The sequence below is a fragment of the Neolamprologus multifasciatus genome, chromosome 7 (genome assembly GCF_963576455.1).
Source record: "Neolamprologus multifasciatus chromosome 7, fNeoMul1.2, whole genome shotgun sequence".
Lineage (NCBI taxonomy): Eukaryota > Metazoa > Chordata > Actinopteri > Cichliformes > Cichlidae > Neolamprologus > Neolamprologus multifasciatus.
In genome coordinates, this window is record NC_140445.1 from 22,057,777 (window position 1) to 22,083,463 (window position 25,687).

The 25,687-nt window shown below is 40.6% G+C and overlaps 1 protein-coding gene across 2 annotated transcripts in view; it reads right to left on the minus strand.

The window, feature by feature from the left end:
• Window positions 1-224: 224 nt before the first annotated feature.
• The window catches only part of pappaa (pregnancy-associated plasma protein A, pappalysin 1a), a 129,166-nt gene continuing 103,703 nt past the window's right edge, over window positions 225-25,687 (minus strand). The window contains exons 15-22 of one of the 2 annotated variants that reach the window (XM_085168610.1): window positions 25,109-25,292; window positions 21,386-21,587; window positions 21,040-21,274; window positions 20,228-20,375; window positions 19,907-20,022; window positions 16,396-16,467; window positions 14,704-14,802; window positions 225-2,467 (exon numbers count right to left, since the gene is read on the minus strand). In XM_085168610.1, the coding sequence (XP_085024736.1) occupies window positions 2,363-2,467; window positions 14,704-14,802; window positions 16,396-16,467; window positions 19,907-20,022; window positions 20,228-20,375; window positions 21,040-21,274; window positions 21,386-21,587; window positions 25,109-25,292 (1,161 nt within the window). In that variant the 3' untranslated portion in view covers window positions 225-2,362. The remainder of the gene's footprint in view (window positions 2,468-14,703; window positions 14,803-16,395; window positions 16,468-19,906; window positions 20,023-20,227; window positions 20,376-21,039; window positions 21,275-21,385; window positions 21,588-25,108; window positions 25,293-25,687) is intronic. The other variant, XM_085168611.1, reaches the window with a different exon arrangement.

Genomic DNA, 25,687 nt, shown 5'->3' on the forward strand with positions numbered 1-25,687 from the left:
AGCGTCTAAACATTTTTGAAATATTTACTTTTCCCCCCTTACATGACAGCTAGAAAGTGCAGTAACTGAGGTCAATAGTAGAAACACTGATGTAATATGACATTTTCTTAAAATGAAATGCATGAAAAAGGACAAAAAACCCTCCTGTCCAAGAACATATAGCAATATTTACACAATATCTTGATTTCTTTTCCTTTATATTTGGTGGAAAATAATACCTTGACTTTTTTTGTTCTGGTATTGACTTGTTTTATTGGTTCTATTGCGCTGACACTACAATTTAGGACCACGTATTTATGAGAATGATCTGGAATTCTATAGCAGCCTAATGTTTGTCACAGGGACTGTGCCACTGGCCCAAGTTTAATGAAATTAAATGTATATTCAAGCCATGAATATGATTTCAGCCAAATAGGAGCAGCAAACATTGGACCAATATGCTAAGCAGCCTTCATTATCAAATGTGCATGAGAATAAAACTTGTGTGTATGTGTCTGGATAGAAGAGTAATAAGATACCGTGCTATTGTAGCAGCCGTGTAGTCTGACAAAATCTAACACAATGGGGCCAGAAAACCCAAGATTAACAATACTGAGAAGAGCTGATCAGAACAAGCAAGTGCACTTTGTACTGAAGAGAATAGTTTCAAAAATTACTTAAAGACGACACAGCCAAAAAACGTAGGGAGCTTTGATTGTGTTGTGACTGCAAATGGCGTGTTGACATATACATCCAAATGTCATTTTCATGTACAACCTTGTTGCCTGCAGAGCTAGAATAATACGGCATCCAATAGTCCTGAGGGGGAGAGAAAGAGAACGTGTTTATATGATTGCGTACATAAGCAATGTGTTGTGGGGCAGATTTGGTCTTTGACCTACGCTCTCTCTCACAGACTATATCCACCCCTTCAACTCGGTACTCCTGTGTGACTGTGCTGTGCAGTACTGTGTGCTCAAGGAAGCCACAGACTACAGGAAAGCACTTACTACATTCGGAGAAGGACTGGGATGTTTTTAATTTCAGTTTAAACAGTTTGAATCGGGGCTTGAGGTACCAAAGTTCTTATCAAGCGTCGCAAGGGATGAGTTGAAACTGAAACTAAAATCATGCGAGCCCAAAGTGAGGTGTTATCGATGACATTCCTTAAGTCGTGATCAATGTATGTTGTATTTTTCTTTTTTTCTTTTTTTTTGGGGGGGGGGGGGGGGGGTTACTAGGTGAAAGACGCAAGGACAATTGAGGTTCTGGATTTCTTTTAAAGTTCTTAGTGCATTTTATATGTGGTGTTGTCAACATGTGTTCTAATGCAGTCTATGTTAATGTGAGAAAATGTATTATGAGCAAACATACAAGTGTGAATGAATGCTATAAAGAGGTACTTTAAGCAGCAAGGAAGACAAAGCTGTCTAACCCAGTTAAATGTTATTATGTGAAGATGGACAATAGTGAAAGCCCTAAAATGTTTTCACTATGCTTTTGGGATTTTGCTCTATACTTATGAAATCGTCTTCAGAAACTGTTTCTGTGGCTAGCTGTGGTTTGCGTGTGCCTTTATATTTTGGGTTTTTGTGAGTGTGTTGAATCTGCGACTTCCAAATTAACATGGCTCTCTTATTCCCCACCAAGATCGAAATAACCTAAAGCCTCTGATGTGCCAGTGAAGAAACACACTTTACTTATAGTGACACACAGATATAGAATATCTGACCAGCACCAACTTCTAGCCCCTCCAAAAAAAAGTTGAACAAGCTTTCAGAGTGTGTGAGGATTATTTTTAACATTTGTCTTAACTTCCTTCATATTTCCGAAACACAATCAATGCTATCCTTGACAAATGCATTTTGATATACCTTTGGTTCAATCACTTGATTGTAGAGTAAGGTCACTAAAATAGACACTAAAGCCAGCACAAAACTCAACAAAAGGCATGCTACCTAGGCTTGGTTATGTTGTTGTTGTTTTTGTTCTTTTTTTTTGTTTTGGTTTGTTTTCTCATTTTTTTTTCAAAAATGTCTGCTTCATGTAATTCATTTTATTTTGTGTTTTTTTTCTTGCTTTGCTTAATGTGTACTTTAATGGTTTAATGTATTGCAGGGGTTACTTTCCTTTAAGCTGAAAAATGAAGGTATTATGGAGTCCCATCTTCTTTTCTGTATCTTTCGGTTGTGGAGAGATGGAGGCATTTCAGCAGGTTGGGGTTGCAGTATGGATGGATGGAGAGGTATGCCTTTTAAGCAGCATGTGCAGGAAATCGAAGGCCAAGAAGAGGATGAAGGAGAGTCTGCCTCAGCCACTTTGGCTATGTGGTGTTGGGGAAAGGGTCCTAGGTTGTTGAACAAAGGGTCCTTGCTAAGGTTGGTCACCCCAGGGAGTGGACATGCTCATCCTTTCTGTTCTCTACAGCATTGGGATCCCGACAGGAACACTCATCTCGTAAGTCACAGGACATTGGGAATGGAATCACCTGCGTAAGAGAGAGTGAGAAACTTAAATTCATATGTAATTGCCAACTTTAGAGCCCATCTATCCATTTTTAATGCTTATGAAGTTTTAAGCTCACAAACACAAACACATGCTCTTTATCTTCAAAACGGAAGTTGTCCAAATATTCTTAGTCAAAACCTGAACCCTACCTAATCACTATAGTAACACTTCTTCATAACCTCAATGTACAACACCAGCTCCAAGAGAGTTTGGACGATGTGTAAAAAAAAACCCCAAAAAAAAACCCAAAATGGAATAATTTGCAAATCTCATAAAGCAATGTTTTATTTTCAATAGAAGATAGAAAACCATTGTACCATTTTCTGCAGGAACATTTTACAACTAATTAAGTTAAATGAGAGCATCCAGTAATGTGACTCCATATAAAAACAGCATCTTAGACAGGCAGAGGTTCTCAGAAATATAGAAGGGCAGTGGATCCCAAATCACACAAAACAAAACAAATATCAACTACAATGCATAATCCCAAAAAGTTGATTCTTTTCATCTGGACATAGCGTTTTTAGTGGAGAAATGTTTAATTGCTCATCTAAGTGACTTCTTCAGTCTCAGCTGACTGCAGGTTTCCCCAACCTTATAAACAGTACATTTACACAATGACTGACACTAGCACCACTGACAAACAATGAGCTGTGAGGTTAGTTTCATAATCATAATATGAGCATTGTCATGACCGTTGATCACAACCACTGATCAAAGACGATTAGTAGCATTCACAGAGAGTTGGGCATCCCTAGCATCCAACATCAGCATGGAGGACAGGAAGCCACTCACATCACTTAGTAATGACCAGATAATGAGAATCAACTATTTGAAATGTCCATATGTGGAGGATTGAGCATGCATCAAGATACAATACATAATATTATCAAAAGAATATGGAGCACTATAGACAAAGCCGAAGATATCTTCTGGATATCTTCTGGAGGGCCCAAAGATATCTGGATATCTGCTTCTGCTGCTGACTTGTCTGATCACCTCTTGGGGGGCCTGCTTCAGCTGATTCGGTACACAAAATGTGTCCTTCATCTGCAGGCCAAACAAGAAACACGTGTGGTCCAAGCAGTGAAAGGCAGCCGGTGAACCAAGGATGTCTGCATTTTGTCCTAGGCTTGCTATCAATGTCACTTTTTTCACGTTAGAGCAGAGTGATACTTCATTTTTTGCACAATGAATTTCAGTATACACTGTAAATGTATAGAACCTGGTCAGTGCAACCAGCAGATTCTAACAGCACGTCTCAAGACAAAGACAGCTATTAGTGAAAGCTATCTGGCTACTAGAGGATGAGTTGTTTCCAGGGGAGGATCCTTGTGCTATTAACTAAATATGGAGTAGCTGCTGTATAATTACTGAGACTACTGCTATGCCATCTTACAAATTACACCATGAGCTCATACTATCTAAAAATTTGAATTTCCCATTAACTAAAAGATGCTGTTAAAAACTTAATTTGATCTACAATCACACACTGATTGATTTCCTGTCTACAACTAAACAATTTTATCAGATCTTCAAGTTTCTGGTAGTTTTCATTAGATTCAGTTTAACTTTAATGGCATTGTGTAGTGCAGAGGTCCAAAGCTTGTGAGAGTGAGGTAAAACTGGAAGAAAGGTGGCCTGCTGATAAGCAAACAGTCTCTAAGCTATTACAGCTTCAGCCACAAAGGCTTAAAGATCAGTCAACCAGCTTCCAGTGGCTAGGAAAAATATGTATCCTCTGATCGCTTGGAAAGTGGTTTTTAGAGGTTGCTGGCTATCTCCAGTGAGTCAAAAAGAGGGTGCTGCACCAAAAACACTCTGTAGAATTGATTTGGCTACTGCATCTTTTGAAATGTGTTGGTTGCAGTGGTAAGGAACAGCATTTACTTTGGAGTCAAGCATTCTAATGCGTAACCTTTTTTCCTCAGCCACACGTTTCATTTTGCATGGAATCTGCTCATATCCAGTGTACAGTTTACATTGTACAGAATTTCATTACCGCTTGATGAGTGTTTGCAGATACGACAGTAGTCTTCCTGACCAGCGAGAGCTACTGTCTAACAATAATTTGGAAACTAATGTCAACTACTTGTACTCACTAGTAGTTGGTGATTGTGCAAACTTCTGGTGACTGCAGCTACCTGCTAGAAACCAACGCATTTGCAAAGAGATTTTCTGTGTAGCGCCATTTACCAATATGCCATATACCGCTACATACCAGTTTGTGACAGTTTCACACTAGCAGCTGCCAGCAACTTGTATTATACATCTACTATACACTTTTCCATAGTGGCCAGTAGTTTCCAGGGGTCAGTGACCCGCTTCAAGGCTTGCATGACTGAAATAAGGTGTGCTAGCCTTTTTTTTAAATTTTGATTTCATAGTACTTTTCTAAAAAAAAATTAGAAAAGCAAAATTTGAAATTGCTTTAGATTGCAGTTAAAAGAAAATGCTGACAACCAAAATGTTATACCTTCATTGGTGCCAAATGACATAAAATAGGGGCAATAATTTTAAGAATTGGGACTTTATTGACAGCGGGTCTGTGGGGGAGCATGCTAGTCACAGAGGAGCAGTGACGCAGGCTGTCCTTTGAAATTAGGTATAAAATAAGTTGTTTATGTGTGGAGGTGGTGTTCTTAATGTCAGGGCCAGGTGGGCAGTGCCCAGACTCCTCTGAGAAAATGAGGCCTACGTGTGATGACTTTACAAGCCCAAGGCCAGACACACTTCAAAAACAGCTGTCAAATGCATGACCAGAGTTTCCTTTGTAGCATTTTGAAGCCAAGAACATGGGGTTTCTCATTCCCGTACAACTCTTTCCTAGTTTAATTACAATAATTCTGAGTTTCACACTTCCACATTGTTTATTTTAGAGTGTCTTGCTTGCTGTGTCTTGCTTTATTATTCCCCTTCTCTTGCAGCACACTTTCTCAATACACTTCCCATTCCTTTATTTCTCCTTCAAGCGCAGTTCTGTTTATCTCTCAATCTAGAGAGTGATGGTGGGTGGCAAATTTGACATGGTTTCCTTTGACCTTGACCTCCAGGGTGGCTGCGCCAGCTGCCACATCTGGCCCTGACTTAAGGTTCTCTCAGGGTGGCTGGGAAATTAGACTGACTGACTGGCCTTGTGGGCCTGGGGGCCGACGTGCTGCCCTATGTCCCTGGGCTAGAAAAGGCCTGTGCGAGGACACCCACTGACAGCAACATAAAAGCCCTTCAGAAGAACGCAGACCCACATCCTTCAATTTCAGGAACAGGTCGAAATAACAGAGTTCCTATCGACATGTCTGTGTTTGCAGTTTGTGCGTTTAAGTCAGCGCTTAAAGGAAAGAAGGTGGCTTTTTGGGCAAAGGGCTGGGGGAAAGGGAAATGGCTTATCTAGAGATCTAGAGATACCAAACTGTTTATTACGTAAATTACATAAATAAGATTATTAGAGGGAATTATAAGCAGCCATATATATTTTTATATGTCATTATAGATTAGAGTGTGTTAATACAGATGTTTTGCTTTCTTATTCAGTCTTCATCTAGAATTTAAGATATAAGCAAAACCTAACCAGTGGCATGTTCATGCTCCTACATTACATTCACAGGTCTCAAGATTTCAAATAATTGTTTGTCACAGCACAGCACTAGTGTACTGAAAAACCTAAAAATGAATTATCAGTGAAATCTTACAAGTATATGAGTCTGAGATAACTGAGGCCATTAAGAAATTTAAATTAAAAGTCACAGACTGTAAAAAAAATATGCTATAAATATGCTATAAATACAAAAGCAAGAGACAGAAAGAACTATGGGCAAAAATAAAGTTGTTACAGATTAGATATGGAAGGAAAAAGAGCCACTTAAGAACCAAAGAACACATAACTAACTTTTGGCAATTCAAATGCAAGCACTTGGCATCAGTTACCAGCCTAAACCCCTAAAACCTGTGGGGAGTGTGTCCTCCCACTGTGTAACTACCTTTGCTCAGCTGTGTAGAAAAGCCCTGCTCTTTATATTCACATTATTATGCCCCTCTCTCTCTCATGCTTTTTTGCCCAGTCCACCTTCAGTCCTTGCTCCCCATACTCATACAAATAAATAGTAGGAATTAAAGGAAACTATGCCATTAAAATCTGAATTCTATCACAGTACACTGGCCTCCATGTGGAAAAGCAACAGCCACTTTTTTATAAAAGATCATGTGTTAAAGATTGTGTGTTTCCAGGCGACTTACATAGAGACAGGATTTGTTTTTGTTTCAAAAGATGGATTGCAGCCATAGCGGTTAGTAGATATCAGACTGTCACTTGAACAAAAAGCATCAGTCATGACACATAGCAAATCATATGTTGAGCATACTTGTGCTAGACTGAGAGTGGTAAACAGCGGCGAGGGGCTGGGAAGGATCTTAGCGCTCACCCGAGACCCAAATCAGACAGAAAAACATACAGACACATTCATAAAATGTTCTCAAAGAGAGGCCAACTATATCCAAGAAAGGAATTCCTTCCAAAATAGGTGGTGGGGGGGCTAAAAAGGGTCTTGTGCAGGGAACCCTCAGAAAGGCACACTCCATAACCCTTACTTCCTCTCTTCTCTGCCTGTCCAAATCCAGCCAACAGCTTGCAACTATTAAGGGGAGATCCTGTGGTGACCTTACGTGCAGCCAGTCCTTGCACCTTCAAAGCTCCTGGGGTTGAACAACACACAGCAAGTCATCCAGAACTCCTAATACACAAATCATTACCAAAACAAAGGGATATAGCAGTATTTGCTGGGAAGTGGAAGAAAAGTAAACGAGGTCCATTGCTTTTCAGTACATTTTCCCCTCTTTTTTTCCCCTTCCAGCTGTTATTCAGCTCTTATCGGGAATAAATTCTGAACGAACATGCAAAAAGAGAAAGCTCTGGAAAACTTAAGTGAAAATTACATAATTCCTTTAATATGATTTTGTTTGGTAAGAAAACAAAGTGCTCAGGAATTGTGTCTGGAGGAAATTGTTCATTCCAAGCATTAAGATTTTTCATATTGAACTGTTGAATCAATTCACATTTTAAGAGGCATGGATTGTGATGCCGGAGAACATAATAATAAACAATCGTGCAACAGCGGTAAAGAAGTCACTTTAAGTGGCTTTCATTAACTGGGGTGTACAGATGTTTTCATGAATTGTGTTGTATCTCTTCCATCATTGAACTGACATAAAAATGATAAACTACTGACATTACTTGACCTTTTTGTATTTTGGTTGCAGAATAAAGAAGTGAGGGTGAATACTTATTGATTTATCTATTTATTATCCACAGACTTGCAAGATGGACTCAAATCATAGAAAAGATATAAGATGATGAGTGCATGTTGGAAAACCATTTTGTTCTGTTACCAAAATAGAGAAGTAAATAGAAGTAATCAGGCAAACAAGATCTGTCTGTGGTTTTATGAAAATAAAGCGGCAGTAAGTTCAATGGCATACACTGGGAACAATAACAAGCAAGAGTAAAATTCCTACTGAATGACCAATGCATCGCCAGCAGTAACTGATGGTTTGTGTCTGTTCAGGTGCGTTTTGTTTGTGTGCGAATTAGATTAGGCGAGAGTGAGAAAAAAAAAGACAACCCAAGTGACTGAAAGTGGGAATGGGTGAAGGGAAGACTGCATGATAATGAGATAATGAATGAGGGAATGCAGAGGTGGGGGTGAGGCGTTGGGCTCCTATGGAATTTTCCATTAGTCTTTGAGAAGGCCTTTGCTGGTTCTCATTCTTCTGTAGGCTACTATCACGGCTCATATGTGCATTCACGCTCTCTACACTGCACAACCTTTACTCAGTTTATTCATACTAGACAAAAAGGTATTTAAAAACGACTCTTCTCACCCTCAATGGTCACCATGTTAGCTACGTTAAGAAGCCAGTGGAAGAAAGATTCATTTTCAGCATCGAAGGTGATGGCAAAAGCTAGCTAGCTAACACAAACAACATTAATGAACAATTATTTTGTGTTACGGCGTTGACTGGCGTTTGGGTTTTGTTGTCTATGTAGAAAAAGTTTGTACTAGTTGTACTGCCAGAGCCACAACTAGCAAATATGTCCTAAATGCTGACACTAAAGTTAAAAAAAAAGCTAACTGCATGACAGCATTTCTATTTAGTGCACAGCTTTCACTTCTTCTTCTCTCACAATCATTTATCTGTTGGTTTTGCTTTATTTATGAAATTTAATTACAGTGCAATTACATGTAAAACTTTTATAATTCATTATCTGTGTAAATTAACCACGTAGCTGTCAGGACAGAGACAAAATGGCAGTTAGCTGGAGAGTGCAGTGGGGTAATGTTGGCAATTACATGTTATACGTCTGATAAAACTGTTGCTGTCTAGATATACAGAAAATCACATTAAACAGAAATTCACATCAACACTTACATCCATAAATAGCGACATAGTTGTTGGAAGAGGGCTATTTAATGGCAAACCAACGTGTGCACTCAGTAACCTTGCTTTTACATAGGATATAACCAGAATACAACCAGCCGGGTCAAGGAGCCTACTGCAAAGAGACATCGGAGATATTGCAAAAAAAATCAAAAAGTAATTTTTGTCTCTAGTCAGTAAATCTAATGCACAGGTACTTAAATAAAAAAAAGAAATGCAATTTACACCTCACAAATAACCAAATTTAATTTAATGCGTGGAACTGTATTTTATTATAGCAGAGTCAATGTACTGTATCAAAGACAGACAAAAAAGGATTATGCTATTGTCTCTGATAAAGACTGTCGATGACGTAAAAAAAAAAATTCTAGCTAACAACAAGAAAAAAAATCACAGTGTCACAGAAACAAAACCTTTGTTGATGAAATATGTGTTTAGGCACATGTAAGCGAGCTGGAACAATGTCTTTATTTGAGGTCTGGATGGGAACATTGATTTCACTCTGAAGAGATAAAAACTGTCTTTGTCAGCTGGGAAAAGCATTAATCAGCAGGTCAGAGAAGCAGAATCTGTAATGAGTTACACATTTGTTTTTATTATATATAACATATTTTTTTATGAATCTCTGTCCTGGGTTACATGCCATGCATCTGTTTAATTTGGAGAAAATAAGCATCAGGTGCAAAACGCCCTGTAACTGACTTGTCTGAGTTGAACAAAAAGGAATGATTGTGAGAATATGAGATAAACAACTAAATCCAAATGTCTTATTAACGCAAGTACTAAAACAATAAATAGAGAGGAAATTTGGGCAGCGATATCAAAGTAACATATAAAGATTGTCAGGAAGGCTGTTAAAATGTAATAATTTAAAACTCGCATTCAGGTTAAATTGAGTTTCGTGAAAACAAGGTATGTTTATATTGGCCAAGACATTAAGCAACATGTGTTTGCGAGCAAAAAGCATCCATTAAGCAATGTGCTCGCAAGAAAAGGGATTAATGTCAAACATCTGGTTTTCCTTTGTTCCTATATCAATTTCACATATCAGCTTAATTCCTTAGTGTTTCCTTTTTCTTTCTCACCCACAGTAACCTTTCCTTGCCCCTTGCTCCTGGCAGCTGATAAATCAAATTACAACTGGTTATTTAAGAATAATTTTTTTTTTTAAATGCCTTGAATAATTTGCAGGGGACCCACTAGTGGAAAACACCAGCCAGTTGTAGTTGCAGTCCATGCATAATGTCTTTAAGTAGAATTTGGACAAGCATTGTTCAGGTGTAAACCCAGGGGAACAGCCTGGAGTCATTAAGAAAAACTGATAAAACTTTCCAATTTCTTTGAAAATTAAGAATTATAGCAGATCGCGGTGAAGATCACAGAGCTTATCTTCACCTCATTGTTATTTCTAGTATGACTATTAGTAATAATAGCATTCACTGGATGGTTTCATGCTTAATTTGTGTAGTTATTTCAGTAATAGTTTTGTACAAGTTTTGTGGATCACACTCTTGACTTTCAGTATGCCGTTTCTTTGGCTTAGAAATACTATAGCATTAAGCCTTGCAAGATTCCTCCACAACAATTGAGGTTCTGGAAAGTAAAACCATACTTTGCTAGACATTTTTGCTGATAAATATCATATTACTACTATTCTATCTATTACCAATATTTTGAAGTATTAGGAGGCAACAAAGTAATTTGGGGAAATGTTAGAAATGCTCTTTTCCCCTCAGCCTGGGCAGAGGCGTGTCCATATATGATTACCAGCAGCAGGTGGTCTGAGCCCCAGCAGGGGACGAAGAATCAAAATAAACAAACTGTAGATTACAAGCTGTGTGTAAACTTGCATGCCGTACTATTGAATACTAAGAATCACACATACTAAATGTACTTGAGACACAATTCCACTTTTTTTGTTGCAAGATGTTACAATAATATTTGTGTGTTCAAACTGAGCCAAATATATATAAATGTATGATATTTCATCATTCAGGTCTGTAACATACAGCCAAAAACAACCAAAAACAATCAAGAATTTCCTTGACTGACCAAGTCAGCCATAAATCCCATTAAAAATTCATTCACAGTGATTTAAAACAAGACTACAGGCAGAGTGACCCGGCAACAAAGAGCAGCTGAAGGTTGCTGTGGTGAATGGCCTGGAGAGCGTCACCAAGGAAGAAATAAAGTATCGGCAGATCTTTATCAGCTGTTACTGACTACGAGGGCGATTTCACAAAATGTTTCTCTTTGCCTAATGTTTCTTTGTTCAATTTTCTTTTAAAACCTGTAAACCTCAGGGACTGTGTCTTAAAAAGTATATCTCTCTCGCATGCGTCTTCTTATATTGATATATACTGAGACTTTTTCTTTAAAACTATTGCTCAAGTTTAATATAGAGTACGCTGTCAATATAGTTAAAGGTTTCTCTGAATCTGTTGAACTTGTGTTGTGCAGTACGTGGCTCTGTGGTTGACAGTTATAGAATGAGGAGATTACTTTTTCAATGAATGCAAAATGCAAAAATGTATTTCTGATGTTACTGAGTTTTGTAGGTTTGTCTGTCTTCTTGTTGACAAGACCATGCATAAACTTCCAAATTGATTTCTTGGTGAAGAGGTAGAGTATGGGCAAAGAAAAGAAATGCTAAAACCAGTGCAGATGGGGATCGCTTTCTTTGAAGTTTTGAGATGGGGCATAGACATTTGTTTTGGCAGGGCATTGGCCCATGTAATTTGTGTGTATGTGTAATTGAAAGTATGGTTACCCTGAAACCTAGTGAAATTTAATCAAATTTGGTGCATGCGGTGTATGAGCAACAGAAGGACCCATTACATTTTGATACAAATTTAATTTCTTAAATTTAGAGTATAGAGTATAAGCCTTTGTGGAGGACACTGCTTTTTGATTGTGCTTCAAGATTTCTTTAGCGTTCAGCTAGTCTAAACTATTTCTGGAACATAGACACAGATGTCAAAACCTTCAAAAGCATTTCAGTTTTAAACTGTAGATGTGTTGCTCCATCCAAACATAACATTAGACCATGCTACCCTTTGATGTATAACTTCTAACTCTCAAAATATAAGGCCTGTTCTCCTGATAGGATCCATCAACAAAAGTGCATTATGCAAGTTCTGCCCAAAGGGTCAGAAGATTTTGCAATTTGATAACAATTTATCAACTCTCTGCTGCATTTGGAATACAATAGCTTAGATTTGAAAGTTAACTTATAAAAGAAAGAACTCAAGACTCAAATTTTGAATCGCATTCTGATAGAAGCCAATAGCACATAAATAGAAGAAGGAAATTGAAGAATTTGTATTTTAAGATAGATTCATAGTGATTTAATAGATAGATGCTAAAGATGAAGATGAAGTTGCTAACTAACAACCTTACTAAATATATATATATATATATATATGTATCCCAAAAACATGAAATTGGGATACGACAAAGCTGTCCACTAAGACACAGTGACATATCCAGTGATAGACATCAATTTCAATATAAATCTAGCCAGAAATACAGATGAATATGCCAGGACTACAACCAAAGTCTTTCACCAGATTCAGAGAAACAGGCCAGGCAAGGAAAGCAGATGCTGCAGCCCAGAAGCTAAACTACACATCCATCTATAATTCTTGCCAATAGCTGGCAGGGATGAGATAGGCAAAGTACCACTCAGAATTTAGGGAGTTAATACCACAGAAATCATCATTTTTTAAAAATGCAATGCTGAATTTTAAAAATAGAAAACAAAATTCTTGAAAGATTAAACAAATGCATAAATAAAACGAGAGTTCTCTTTTATTATTAGAATGAATTAGTAAAGTAAGTAAGATGTACTCATCAAATAACTACAGCCTTTACTTAAAATTAGAGATGGCACGATACCACTTTTTTATGTCCGATACCAATACCGATATCATAAATTTGGATATCTGCCGATACCGATATGAATCCGATATAGTGTGTTTTTTAATCAATAAAACGTTTTTTTAATATCTTGCTGCATTTTGTATAAGTTTATACTCAAGTTTAAATAAATAACAACACTAAAACTATTCTGTTATACCTGTATGTAAAAAATACACTGCGCCCAAAATATTTCATAGTTCAGCAACACTGATCAATCTAATAAAGTTAAACCTGCTCCATCCTCCCTATTCTGGTATTTTAAAGAGTACTTAGCAGAAATATCAAGCAACCTAACTAATAGGGTTGCAAACTCCCAGCAAAAAAAAAAATAGGGAACCACCCCCCACCCTCCACCTCATGATGCTTAATCGATGTAATCAACTTTAATTTGATGCAGGGGGAAAAATGCACAGAAAGAAATTATTTTTCAAGAATAATTAAATAGATTCAACATCTTTCTTCAACAGAACTGCACAGATGGTTCCCAAAGGAAAAAGTACTATAGCTTACTAGGGTATATTAGACTTAACAGTTACAATTATTATTATTATATACAATAATGGACTTCTATATATTTTACATCAGATTAAAACTTTGGGTGTAAGAGTCAGATAATTATTTATTAAAAGCTCGACATTTTAAATGAGAATAAGAAAGAAAAGTATGTCTTTGTGCCCCCTTTTCCCTGTTCATGCCCTATCGGCCCCCCTGGCTAAACTTTGCTAGATCCGCCCCTGCACAGTTACCAGCCGTCAGCTGCATAGAAAAAGATCCTGGTGTAGAAAGTAATATTAAATAAATTCTAACAACAGCTTATCAAGCTGAATAGTGCTGCTGTTGTTCAGCCGCTGGTTTCCTCTTTCTGGTGAGAAGTGGGCCAAAAACTAAGAAGAGAAACGACTCTCGACAGAAAAGACGATCAGCTGATCATTAAGCAGTTTCACGATTGAAGTAGCAGCAAGAGAGAGAGAGAGAGGCAGTCGCTCCATATATCGGTTGTTAAGCTTAACGCTGGAATGCTTTACAAACATTCAGAGATGAACTTACACACTTGCTTTACTTCTCTCTGGGAAAACTTCCTCGGAGATGAAATGCTGGTTTGGTAGCGAGGCTACAAACACACACAGCTGCTCTATCACGTGACCACACTGCTGCCACGTGCTACGGTTATGAGCCGAGTTACGCTGTGTAGCAAGCTTTGTGAGGTGCTTTTTTGATATTTAATGGATCGGATTACATTTTTTATTTCTCTCCGATATCCGATCCAGTAATTTGGGTCAGTATCGGACCGATACCGATACGTAATATCGGATCGGTCCATCTCTACTTAAAATAGTCTAAAAGTACTATGTCTACCCAAATTTCACATAATTGTGTGAACACACTATACAAAATAACAGATAACAATATACCACAGCGAACACTATTGATGAAGTCTAAAACCTCCCACTCTCTTGAATTCAGGGTCTGTAATCTGTCTACCAGTGCACACAAGACAATGGAAGGAAGAAATTGTTTAGAGATCATCCAAAAGTTGAAATACTATAGCTTTCAGCAGAACACTGTGATTCATTACGGTACACTGAAAATAGGATTTTCACAAGTATCAAAACTTATTAAAGATATCATGCAACGTCCACTGAATGCATAGCAGCAGAGTAAAATGATAAAAACATATGCAGGAGGTGGGATTTTTCCCTAAAGTACCATAAGTACCACTGATTAGTGGGACTAGACCCAGCAAAGGTTTTTGGGGTTTTGTTTTGTTTTGTTTTGTTTTGTCTTGTTTTGTTTTGTTTTGTTTTGTTTTTTGGGGGGGAGGGGGGGGGGGGTCTCATTTCCAGGTACATAAATGCCACTAACCTTTTTAGTCTTGACAGTCGATTGGCAGCAGTCTCCTCCATCGTAGTTACAGAAGGCTCTGTTGTTTACTGAGTCACAGTAGTTGTCTCCCATGAATGGCTATACCAAAGAGAAAGAGCCAAGCAATTAGGCAAAGACACTGACCTAGAAGATCCTGCCTTGTTAATTGCTGCCACAACTCTCAGAGTCTTTTGCTGTAGTTTTCTCTTGAGCATTTTGGGGCTTTTAGAAGCCTCTGGATAAATTTGCTGATAAATCTGATACATTACATTTTCCTCATTCTTCAATGTGACTCTTTAAGCCCCTTAGTTGCCCAGACCCGTAAATCAAACTGAGGACACCATAAACTATTCACTGCACAAAATGCTCCAGTAATTTGATTTATTGGGTTGGCCCCACCCTCTCCGCTTGGGTTACCAATCAGGTTATCCAATTGGCCAAAATGAGTGGATGATATCATTCTTCCATGAAGTAAGGTGGAATTCCTTCAGATGTTGCATTCACTTGTGAATGCCCCATTAATGGAGGGGAAAACATAGCATAATGACACAGTCATGTGTGTAAATTATTTCAGGAGGCATTACACCAGATTATAGCTAGTTAATAGCTCTTCAATGGACCTTATATATAAGTCTGATAAGAGACACCTGTACATCAGCAACATGTTTAAAGGACTTGTGAGTGCCTAATGTTTTCTGTCCCTGTGCAGAGTTGTTAATAACAGCAACATGTCCCAGAAGGAAGAAAGCTCATTATGGACTTGCTTGGTTTTCTTTCTTCAACTATTGTCTGAGGTTTTACTTATAACTCATCTACATTGACGTAAAAAAGAAAGTTTTCACAAGGCTCTTTCCAGTTCTGTGAAACTCTAACTATACCACATGATTTAGTAGCATATATATCCACCTTTACCATTATTACTTGAAATAATAATTTTTTCGATATGACTTTATCACACTTTTTTAGACTTGTGAAGGAAATTTGGCTCACTCTTGTTTACAGAACTATATTAGTTAATTAACATTTGCAGATATTTGGTTGTATACAGCCCTCTTAAGTTCCCATCACAGCATTCCAATCAGGATGTCTGGACTTGAGCTGGACTTTTGTAACACCTTGATTATTTACTTTTTTCAGCCATTCTGTGGTAGATTTGCTACTATTCTTGGGATCATTGTCCTGTTGAATGACCCAGTCTTGGGAAAGGTTTTGGTGTTTCACAGGCCTCACATTTTATTCTAGAATCCTTTGCTATGGAGAGAAGTTTACGGTCAACTTAGTGACCGTCCAGGTCCTGTGTCTATAAAACAAGCCCAAATCACCACCCCTAAGCTGTTCCATATTCGCCCAGGAACCCTTCCAAACAAGCCACACTTGTTCAGGTTTTTTTCTAATTCTACTGTTATGAATTTTAACATTCTGACCTTGGGATGAATTTGCTTGGATGTCCAGTTATAAGTAGATTGCAGCATTGTGTTAGCACACATCTGAAAGCTCCAGTTTCACTTGTTGATGAGCAATTAATCAAGTGCATTTGATCAGCAGCACCTGATTGCTACGTATCCTCTTAATTCTTAATAAGCATTCAGGGTGGACTAAGTACAGAAGGTAGTACAGAAAGCTTTAAACACCACATATCCTGTGTTTGAGTCAAGAAAGTAGGTATGAAAATTACATTTTTGTATGCCTTACCTCACATCCTTTGATGCAGTGGAGGAATTCTGGGTGTGGATACCATTTCAGCCCCATTGTACAGATAATATTCTGTAAGATAAATCAACATTTGTGGGCTGAAACAAAGAAATACTGACGCTTGAAAAGTTGCTCTGTACAATTTATTTCTTGCCAGGAGTTTGTCCTTTTTTCCCAGATTTCAGGCCACATAATCCCTAACCATACTAAACTCAATGGGCACATTTAAGCTGTGCACGGACACACCCCTAAGACAGGGAAACATAGACGTTATCAAAAGAGCTCATGTGCTAGTCATAGAAGCTTTTTTGTGAAGCCTCCTTTGCTTTACACTGAAGCCGAGTAAATTGATTTTTAAAAGACATAACTTAAAAAAAAAATGTTTTTTATAACTTAGTCATACCCCCAGGAGCACAAGGAACTGGAAGCATGAGAAAGACAGAAGCACAGAGTTAAGAGGACCATGTTATCTAATATCTTTGCAGAATGTGTGGAATCCCATTCTGTTCTCCTGCTGTGTTTCTCTTTGAAATGCAGCAGAAAACATTTGTGCTCAGGGCAGGTGGACAGCAATGTGTTCACTGAATGTACAGCTATATGTGCTAATGCACCCTTCTAAGCATACACTGTACAAGAATATAAGGGTGTAAATAGTTACATGACGGTGAAAGGGCATTTTTAATTTCACGACTGTGACCTCATAAAGTCCCATGTTAGGAATTTGTACGTGAACAGGCAAACAGAGGCTTTGCTTATAGGATATGTAAATCGAGCTTATATAGTACTGCCCATGACCAAAAGCGCCATTTGCAGCAAAACCCCGCTGACCTCAGCTGGTCCATTTTTCAGATCCATTGTGCCCCAATATCTCACAAAGTTGACATTCTTTTCTTTTGTTGCTGCAAACTAAGGTATTTTTCATTACAGTCATGTCAGCAAATCAATGCAAAAAGAAAGATACAGGCTTCAAGGTGGAGAGAATCAACAACATAGCATCTGAGGGCAACTGAGAGCTGTGAGAGTGATGCTTGTACTACTGTGATATAGTACTGCATAGCTGAGTCCAGACATGCTTGCTGTGTGTGTGTATGCCTGTGCGTCTACAGGGAAGGGCTCTAATGGTCACTATATATGGTGGAATACTGAGAACATTATTTTATATTACAGGTGAAACTTTTTGCAAATGCTGTACTTTTTCTTTCTCTCCTTCTTGTGCGCTACAGTGATGATGTCATCTAGAAACTCTCCCCTTCTCTCTCATTCTCTCTCTCTTTCCTCTCACTGCAATGTCGTAAATCATGATAATCCATGATTGTAGCCTGGCCTCACCCCTCGCTACGTATGGGATCCTCACCCTCTGAAGCCTCCCCAGGGGACTGATACCACATAAAAATAGATCCCTATCTCAGCACCACCACAGAAGAGGTCATGTCATATAGAAAATGACTAATTCTGCAGCAAGCCCGACAGGGTAATTTTGCTGATAAAGGGGGAGGAGGGTGCTGAGGGCACAGAGTAGTCATAGATAGAGAGACAGGGAAAAGAAAGAGGGAAGGTGGAGATAAAGAAGGAGGAGAGAATTCTAAGTGGGTCACACTAAGAACCAAAATACAACTAGTTTAAAGGCAATAAATCAACATCACTTACTAAGGTGGGCAACGCTGATTTCCAGCTCAGCAAAGTAGAACTAGAAAGTGGGGACATTAATTCTCTTGTAGATGGTGCATGAAGAATTCCACCCTCTAGGGATAGTTTGCCAATTCCTATTTACAGCATTCCTGGTGTTATTACAACTGTTAGCCTTCATCATGACTATTATTATTTTTCACTTCCCACTACTGCAGTATCCTTCTGTTCTGTTTTGTTAATACCCTTTCTATCTTGTATTTCTGTGTTTTTGCATCCTTATCTTTTGGGTGGTCATTCAGTTTTATTTATCTTTTTTCTGATACTAGAATTAACTGAGTAGGAATAAGGTTAACTATTAATGTCAGTAATAGCACTATGACAATTATGTGATCGCAAATCTAACATGCTACCATTGGGAACATCTTGCCACACGAGTGGCAGACCATTTTTATAGGGTGGCCAGACTAGGACCATTAGTCATTAGGAGGAATATAAACTGATTTCTTATCATTTACGATCACCCCTGGCCATTCCTGTGCCATAAGGCAAATTTCTGTTTGCCCTTTTAGATGTTACGGTAGCTGCTTATGACTGCGTGTATATGTTTGGGATGAGACTGTGTGCTCGCATTAATTATGATATATCAACACAGGATGAGCTGACAGAAGGAGGGACAAAACAAAACATTACACTTGCTTAGACTTATGGTCATTACCTTGAAAGCTTTACCTCTTCTAACCTCTTATCCTCAACACACTTTCCTACTCTTTAACAGTCATCCTACGAACATCACTTCTCTGACTTCTCTTACACTATCAGATGGACCCAACAGCATAACCTCAGGTTTGAAATTACCCCTGAGCACAAATCATATCAATTACACAAATCCATAAAAGCAGATCATTTCGTGTCCATATGGCCTAACCCACCCCTCCCCCGGCATCCACTACTAAAACCTGCTGACTCAGTGTGACTCTGAAACAGAAACAAAAGTTGTTGTCGGAGAAAAAAAAAGAGAAAAATAAAATGTACTCTTTCGGTCAGGCGCGGCTTCTCTAGTTTCAAAACACAATGCTATTTAATGAGACCTGTCTCTTGTCCTACAGCTAAAAGGGCATTAAGCTGACAAAGGTACTTAAGGCAGATTCAACATTTGTGGCATTGATACATTTTGAGAGTAAAATTAGAATTTAGACAACACACACAGTCCAGCTGTACCTCTACACAGCTCCTGACCTCAACCATAATCTTCATGAATATCTCAAATGACACCATGGTTGTGTTGGGGAGCCCCAAAAGAGACAAAATGTACAGTCCTGTGCTATGTGACCTTCTCCACCACAGCCTCCTACCTCTGTGTTTTGCTATCTGCCAAAAAAATAACACTTTATTATTTAAGTAGCTGTAAGGTATATCTAAATTAGGCCAATTACCAGTGAGCTTCAGTGTTCTTTAACAGTGATGAACCTGAATGAATAAGTTTGGTCACAGTGGCAGTGAGGGTGAAAACAAGTGCCTCACAACAATTCTTCAGCAAGACAAATACACTGGAATTTAGAAAAAAATATTTACACCTTGGGAATAAAGTTCTTGTACCTCATTATCTCTCCACTATATCTACTACTATATCATCTTGAAGACTGAATTGAAAGTGGGCAGCAGGAGATTTTCATACTTGTTGTCAAGAATAAATTTTAAAAGGTTGCTATGCCTCTAATCCAAATATTTGTATGGCATTGGGTTGGCATTTTGCATTGGAAGCGATGGAGTCAGGATCAAGGAACTATATGTGAAATTCCAAGGAGAAGAGTTGTGCTTCACAGAACTTTGTGAAGTGCATTTCTCAGAGCTGTGAGGCGCACACAAACACATGCAAACTTACCTTCAACTTAGGTGGATTTCTCCAGTGCTCCTTCATTACTTTTTTTATGGTCATATTGTGAGGGAGGATCACAACATCATTGTTCCCCTCTCTACATGTCAGCTCACACTCCTCACCTGTGTTTGTTTGTGTGACAGAAAGACAGACAAAGAGACAGAGAGAATTACACTAATGAAAGATCAACACCGGGAATGCCGAGATTTATTTTCCTCGTCATTGCCAAAACATTGTGAGACTATGTCACAATGGTTTGGCAATGTGTGAAAGATGAACCTAGTATAAAAAAAAGCATTAAGTAACAGTAGATTTGTGCATACAGACCTATGCCGTGTCCTCGTTTGCATGAGTATTGCAGGCTATAATGGAGGTTTTGAGGTAAAGAACACTGGCCTTGGCTGTGTGGGCACAGGCGGAATGACCCTGTCCAATTTCCATCTTTTCGACAGCGGATCTCATTGGACCCTGCGCCCTGAAAATAACACATATATTGACAGACAAATAATTATACACATACAGACATACACACAGGTGCACAAACACTACTAGGCCAAGGACACTGAGATGCCATGCCACTGCACAGGGAAATACAATCCAATTTTTAGTAGGCATCCAACCCACAACTTCGAAGAGGCAGAATAGATTAAAAGGTGTATACATTTCAAAAGCCTGTGGCAGCAGGGCTGTTCTGGAAATCAATAGCAATCTAATTAGCATGGCGTCAAATTGAGTAGGGCTAAGGGAGACAGGGAGAAAAGCAGGCAGGGCAGAGTAAGACGTAACAGAAAAAAACAGCTAGGATAAAGGTTGTATCTTATTTTTCAGTCATTAATTCGTTAATTTAGTACGTTATCATTGGTCATTAGTAATTATGTATGATATTACACAAAAGTATATTAATAACAATTTGTCTGTAGTGATTTCCAAACAAACAACATTACCAGTAATCCTGGAGAATCAGCCTGGTGGTACAAATTGTTTTAAATGCACTATATTTATCTGGGATTATATTATTTACTACTAAGCCGAACAAACAAAACAAAAAAGAACTGTGAGGTTGCAAAGAAGAGAAAAAAAAGAGAAGACAAGGACACTGGCAAAGCAAGAATAGACAGAGAGGAAAGAGATGGACAGACCTGCTTGCAAGTAGGGTGCAGCAGCCTCACCGTATGGGCAGAGCGTCCTGTGCCGGCGGTAGCAGTATTACCAGCAGGGTCAGAGCAGTTTAGAGTGCAGGTACTGTCAAAACGAAACCCATTGGTACAATTATAGGAGCCATGGAAGATCGGAGGTGGAGGATCACAAGTCACGGGCTCACAAGATCCCTCGAGCCAGGTGCCGTCTTCTGTGCACTGGCGTTTGAATGCACGCCTAAAAGGAAAAGAGAGATGATTAACTGAATCATGTGCAGACCCTAATTTCATGTGGGAACAAAGTTTCAAAGTTTTCAAAGTAGCAAAAAATTTCAGTTTATTTCTTTACCGCTTGGGTTTATTGGTAACATGGTAGCCTGGCCTGCACTTGTACTTGCAGAGTGTGCCAACTTTTAAGTCTGACTGCTGGCAACGTTTTGTCTGCAGCACAGCATTGGGTACAAGAGGAGGGGCTGGGCAACGAAGCTCACATAGAGCCTCTGGGAAGGACCATAGACCATCCTCAAGGCAGGTAAGCGTGTTGTTTGTACCTAGAGAAACAAAAGAGGAAAGGATAAATGGAAAAGCATACAGGTCAGTGAATCAGTAAAACTAGGTCAGATCAGTTAGATGCAGTTGACTTCAAAACTATGAGTTGTAGTGCAAAGCCAAATTTGAGGTTGTTTGAAAAAAGGTGGTCTTAGTTTAAGGGTCTTTTCTGTGTTGCTTGGCAATCAGTGGGAAGAAACCTTTAAAATTATTAGCAAGAACATCCCCTCTTGCCCCTGTGGGCGCTCTATCCTGGAAGCTCGGGTACTCTACCAGAGTCCTGGGAGCTTGAGGGTCCTGCACAGTATCTCTGCTGTTCCAAGGACTGCACGTCTCGAATGCTGTTTTTGGGATCTGCTGGAGCCACTCACCTAGCTTATGGGCCACAGCACCAAGTGCTCCGATTACCACTGGGACCACTGTTACCTCCCTACTCCATATCTTCTCAAGTTCTTTTCCCTTGAAACTTCTCCAGCTTCTCATGTTCCTTTTTCCTTAAATTTTTGTTACTTAGTTACTTGTTACTTTATTCATCATTCATCTATCTCTACCGCTGTCTTCCTCTGCTTGTCCACCACTAGTATGTCCGGGTGATTATCTATCACCAGTTTGTCTGTCTGTCTAGACCCCAGCCTCTGTGGATCTTGTGCTCAGAGCTTGTTCCTGTGCTGCCATGATTAGTGCCTCTGTGCTATCTTTCAGTCCAGCTTTGTCCAGCCACTGGTAGGACTTCTGGATGTCAGCCATTTCCTCTGTCTGTCAGTGATGCATACCATGCAGGGCTTTTGCTAGCTCTGGCCATCATCCTTGGTTGTGGCCATCTTCCTATGTACTCATGTATGTTTGTTATCACATCCTGGACAGTGGTTCTGACACTCCCCAAATCTTCCTTAGATTTAGTGTTATGTCTTGGGGTGCTGGATTTGGGGTGAAACCCTCCATGCATGGTGAGGAGCTTCCTTGTCTTGATGTCAGTAGCCTCTATCTCCTCCTTTGGTCAGCTCCCAGCAGAGAACCTGATAACCTGCAGGGTGTAGCTGTTGATAAAACGGATCTTGTTCTTCCAGTTCAACTGACTTCTCAGGATTTGCCTGACCTTTTGCAGGTATTTGGTGGTTGCAGTTTCTCAGGTGCCTCTTTGTGGTTCTCATTCGCCTGTGGGATTCCCAGGTACTTGTAGCCATCTGTGGTGGGGCGTGGTCTGCGGTGGCGTGCAGGGAGGGCGGACGCACCTGCACGGCATCCGCAATCACGCCCGCCACGTTAAAACACGGGGACTCAGGTGTGTGTGGTGTGAGGTGCTGTGAATAAATGTCTGAAAACACTGATCCCTGGACCCGCCGTGCCTTATTCATGCCACAGTGGTGCCGAAACCCAGGAGGCGGCACGGCGGGTTCCTATAGGAGCCAGGGAGCGGAGGAGCTGGCCCAGAGGTTGGCCGAAATGGCGGCCGCCCAGCGGGAGCAGGCGGCGGAGGTGCGTCGCCAGCAGGCCGAGCTGCAGGACCAGTCCGAGCGCCACCTGCAATGGATTGGGGAGCTGGCAGCGCTGCTCTGGGCCTGGGCGCCATCCCCACAGGCGTGTACCGAGGACAGTGAAGCGGTGGAGGAGCCGCGTGGGGCACCTGAGCAGCCGGAGGTGGCAGACGAGGCGCGCGGGGATCTGCGCCTGCCGGAGGAGGGGGAACAGCCGGGTGAAGGGCTGCTCCTGCCGGGAGCGGTGGACGAGCCGCTCCGACCGGAGGCGGCAGACGAGGCGCGCGAGGGTCGGCACCGGCTGGAGGAAGAGGAGTCGCGGGAGGGGCTGCCGGAGCCGCTCCCGCCAGCGCCCCAGCCAGCGCCCCAGCCAGCGGCGGACGAGCCGCTCCCGCCAGCGCCCCAGCCAGCGGCGGACGAGCCGCTCCCGCCAGCGCCCCAGCCAGCACTCCAGCCAGCGGCGGTGGAGAAACCGGGAGGGGAGATGGTGGTCCCCGTGCCAGGGGAGCCTGCTCGACCTGTGCCCGAGGTCGAGGATCGAGCTGCCCCGGAGCGTCAGATGCGCCGGGTAGTGAGCCCCTCCCGGGGCCGGCGGGGTCGTGCCGGCTTGCCGGGTAGCCGGCCTCCAGACCGGTTTCGCCGCTGCTGCTGGAGGTGACCCCCAGACAAGGCTCGCCGCCATTGGAGGTGTGGGCGGCCTCCGCAACGGACTTTGCTCTGTTCCAAGGTTGGGAACCGGGGGGGGGGAGTTGGTTCGGCCGATGACTCCCCGGCCTCAATCGGGCGATGGGGGTGTGTGGTGGGGCGTGGTCTGCGGTGGCGTGCAGGGAGGGCGGACGCACCTGCACGGCATCCGCAATCACGCCCGCCACGTTAAAACACGGGGACTCAGGTGTGTGTGGTGTGAGGTGCTGTGAATAAATGTCTGAAAACACTGATCCCTGGACCCGCCGTGCCTTATTCATGCCACACCATCCTTAATGTCTACAATGTTCCCTTCTGGTAGTGCAATTCCCTCAGTTCTGACTACTTTTCCTCTCTTTGTTACCATCCGACTACATTTATCTAGTCCAAATGACATTCCAATGATGTTGCTGTAGATCCTGATCCTGGTTACTGTAGATCCTGTTCACTGAGACATTGTGAACAATGTCTCAGGTTCCTTTTGATTCTGTATAGATCTAGGCATTCAGGATCCATGTGTGGGGCATCTGGTTGGACCGCCCTTGACCTTCAGAACTGCTTTAATTCTTCATGGGATAGATTCAACAAAGTGCCAGAAAAATTCTTCAGAGAGTCTTCTCATTGTCATCTTCTAGAAACCAGTTTGAGATCATTTTGTGATACGGTGCTAATTTTCAAAAGGCAATGCCAAATACTGGAAGCAGCTGACAGAAGATGATTACACTGTCATGATAAAAGGATGGAGATTATCAACAACAATACTCAGGTAGGCTTTGGTTGGTACTAAGGCTCCCAAAGTGTGACAAGAAAATAGCCTCACACCATTACACGACTGATACAAGACAGGATGGATCCATGCTTTTATCTGGTTTACACCAGATTCTGAACCTACCATCTGAGTATCACATCAGAAATCCTGACTCATTAGAGCAGGGAATGTTTCTTCAGTGTTTTATTGTCTAATTTTGTTCAGCCCGTGTGAATCATAGCCTCAGTTTCCTGTTCTTAGCTGACAGAAGTGCCACTTGGTGCAGTCTTCTGCTGATGTAGCCCATTTGCTTCATGGTTACTGTTGCTTTTCTATCAGCTAAAATCAGCCAAGCCATTCTTTTTTGTTTCTGACCTCTGGCAACATCGCTTTTGTGCCTGGAGAACAGCTGCTATCTGGATATTTTCTCTTTTTTGGTCCATTCTCTGCAAACCATGTTCAAAGTCACTGATTAGATAATAGCATTAGCAAACACAACAAGTGTACCTAATAAAGTGACCAGGGGGTGTATATATTTATTGGAAAGATCTCTGAAGGGTACCCTGTAAATATGAATCTGAACATGGATATGTCAGTGCTCCACTAGGCAACTCACCCATTAACTGGGCAGGTTCTCGACACTGAAAGGTGCTCTTTTTGCCATAGGTGGTGCCCTCTGGAAAGTTGAAAATGGCAGGATGAACATGATATTTGTCTGGTAAACCACAGTCCACAGGCTCGCATGATACCTGTTTGTTCCACTTCCCATTTGCACAAGTTATTGTCACTGAAGTCTCTGACTGGAAAACAAGACAAGATATAACACAAAGTAAATAACAAATAAAGAAATATAAGTTTTACAACATAGTCTACATAGATATATAATAATATTCATTGATGCAAGCTTTAATTTGCATATTGATGCGACAGACTGATGTAGTGCACTTGTCCTATAAATGTATACCTCACAAAAAAATGACTACAGCAATTCTGCAATCATTTCAACAAGTTCCTAATCAGCGTGTAACCTAACAAAGCCTGATCGGGCTTAGCTTACTGTATGTCAGTAAGCCTCACAGGCCACTCAGCAGCTCAAGTGACTGCTGATAGCATTTGTAAGGTCAAGTCATGTACTTCAGACAACTGATATCCAGCAACTGCACAATCAGCCCTAACCCTAAACAGATTGACTTCA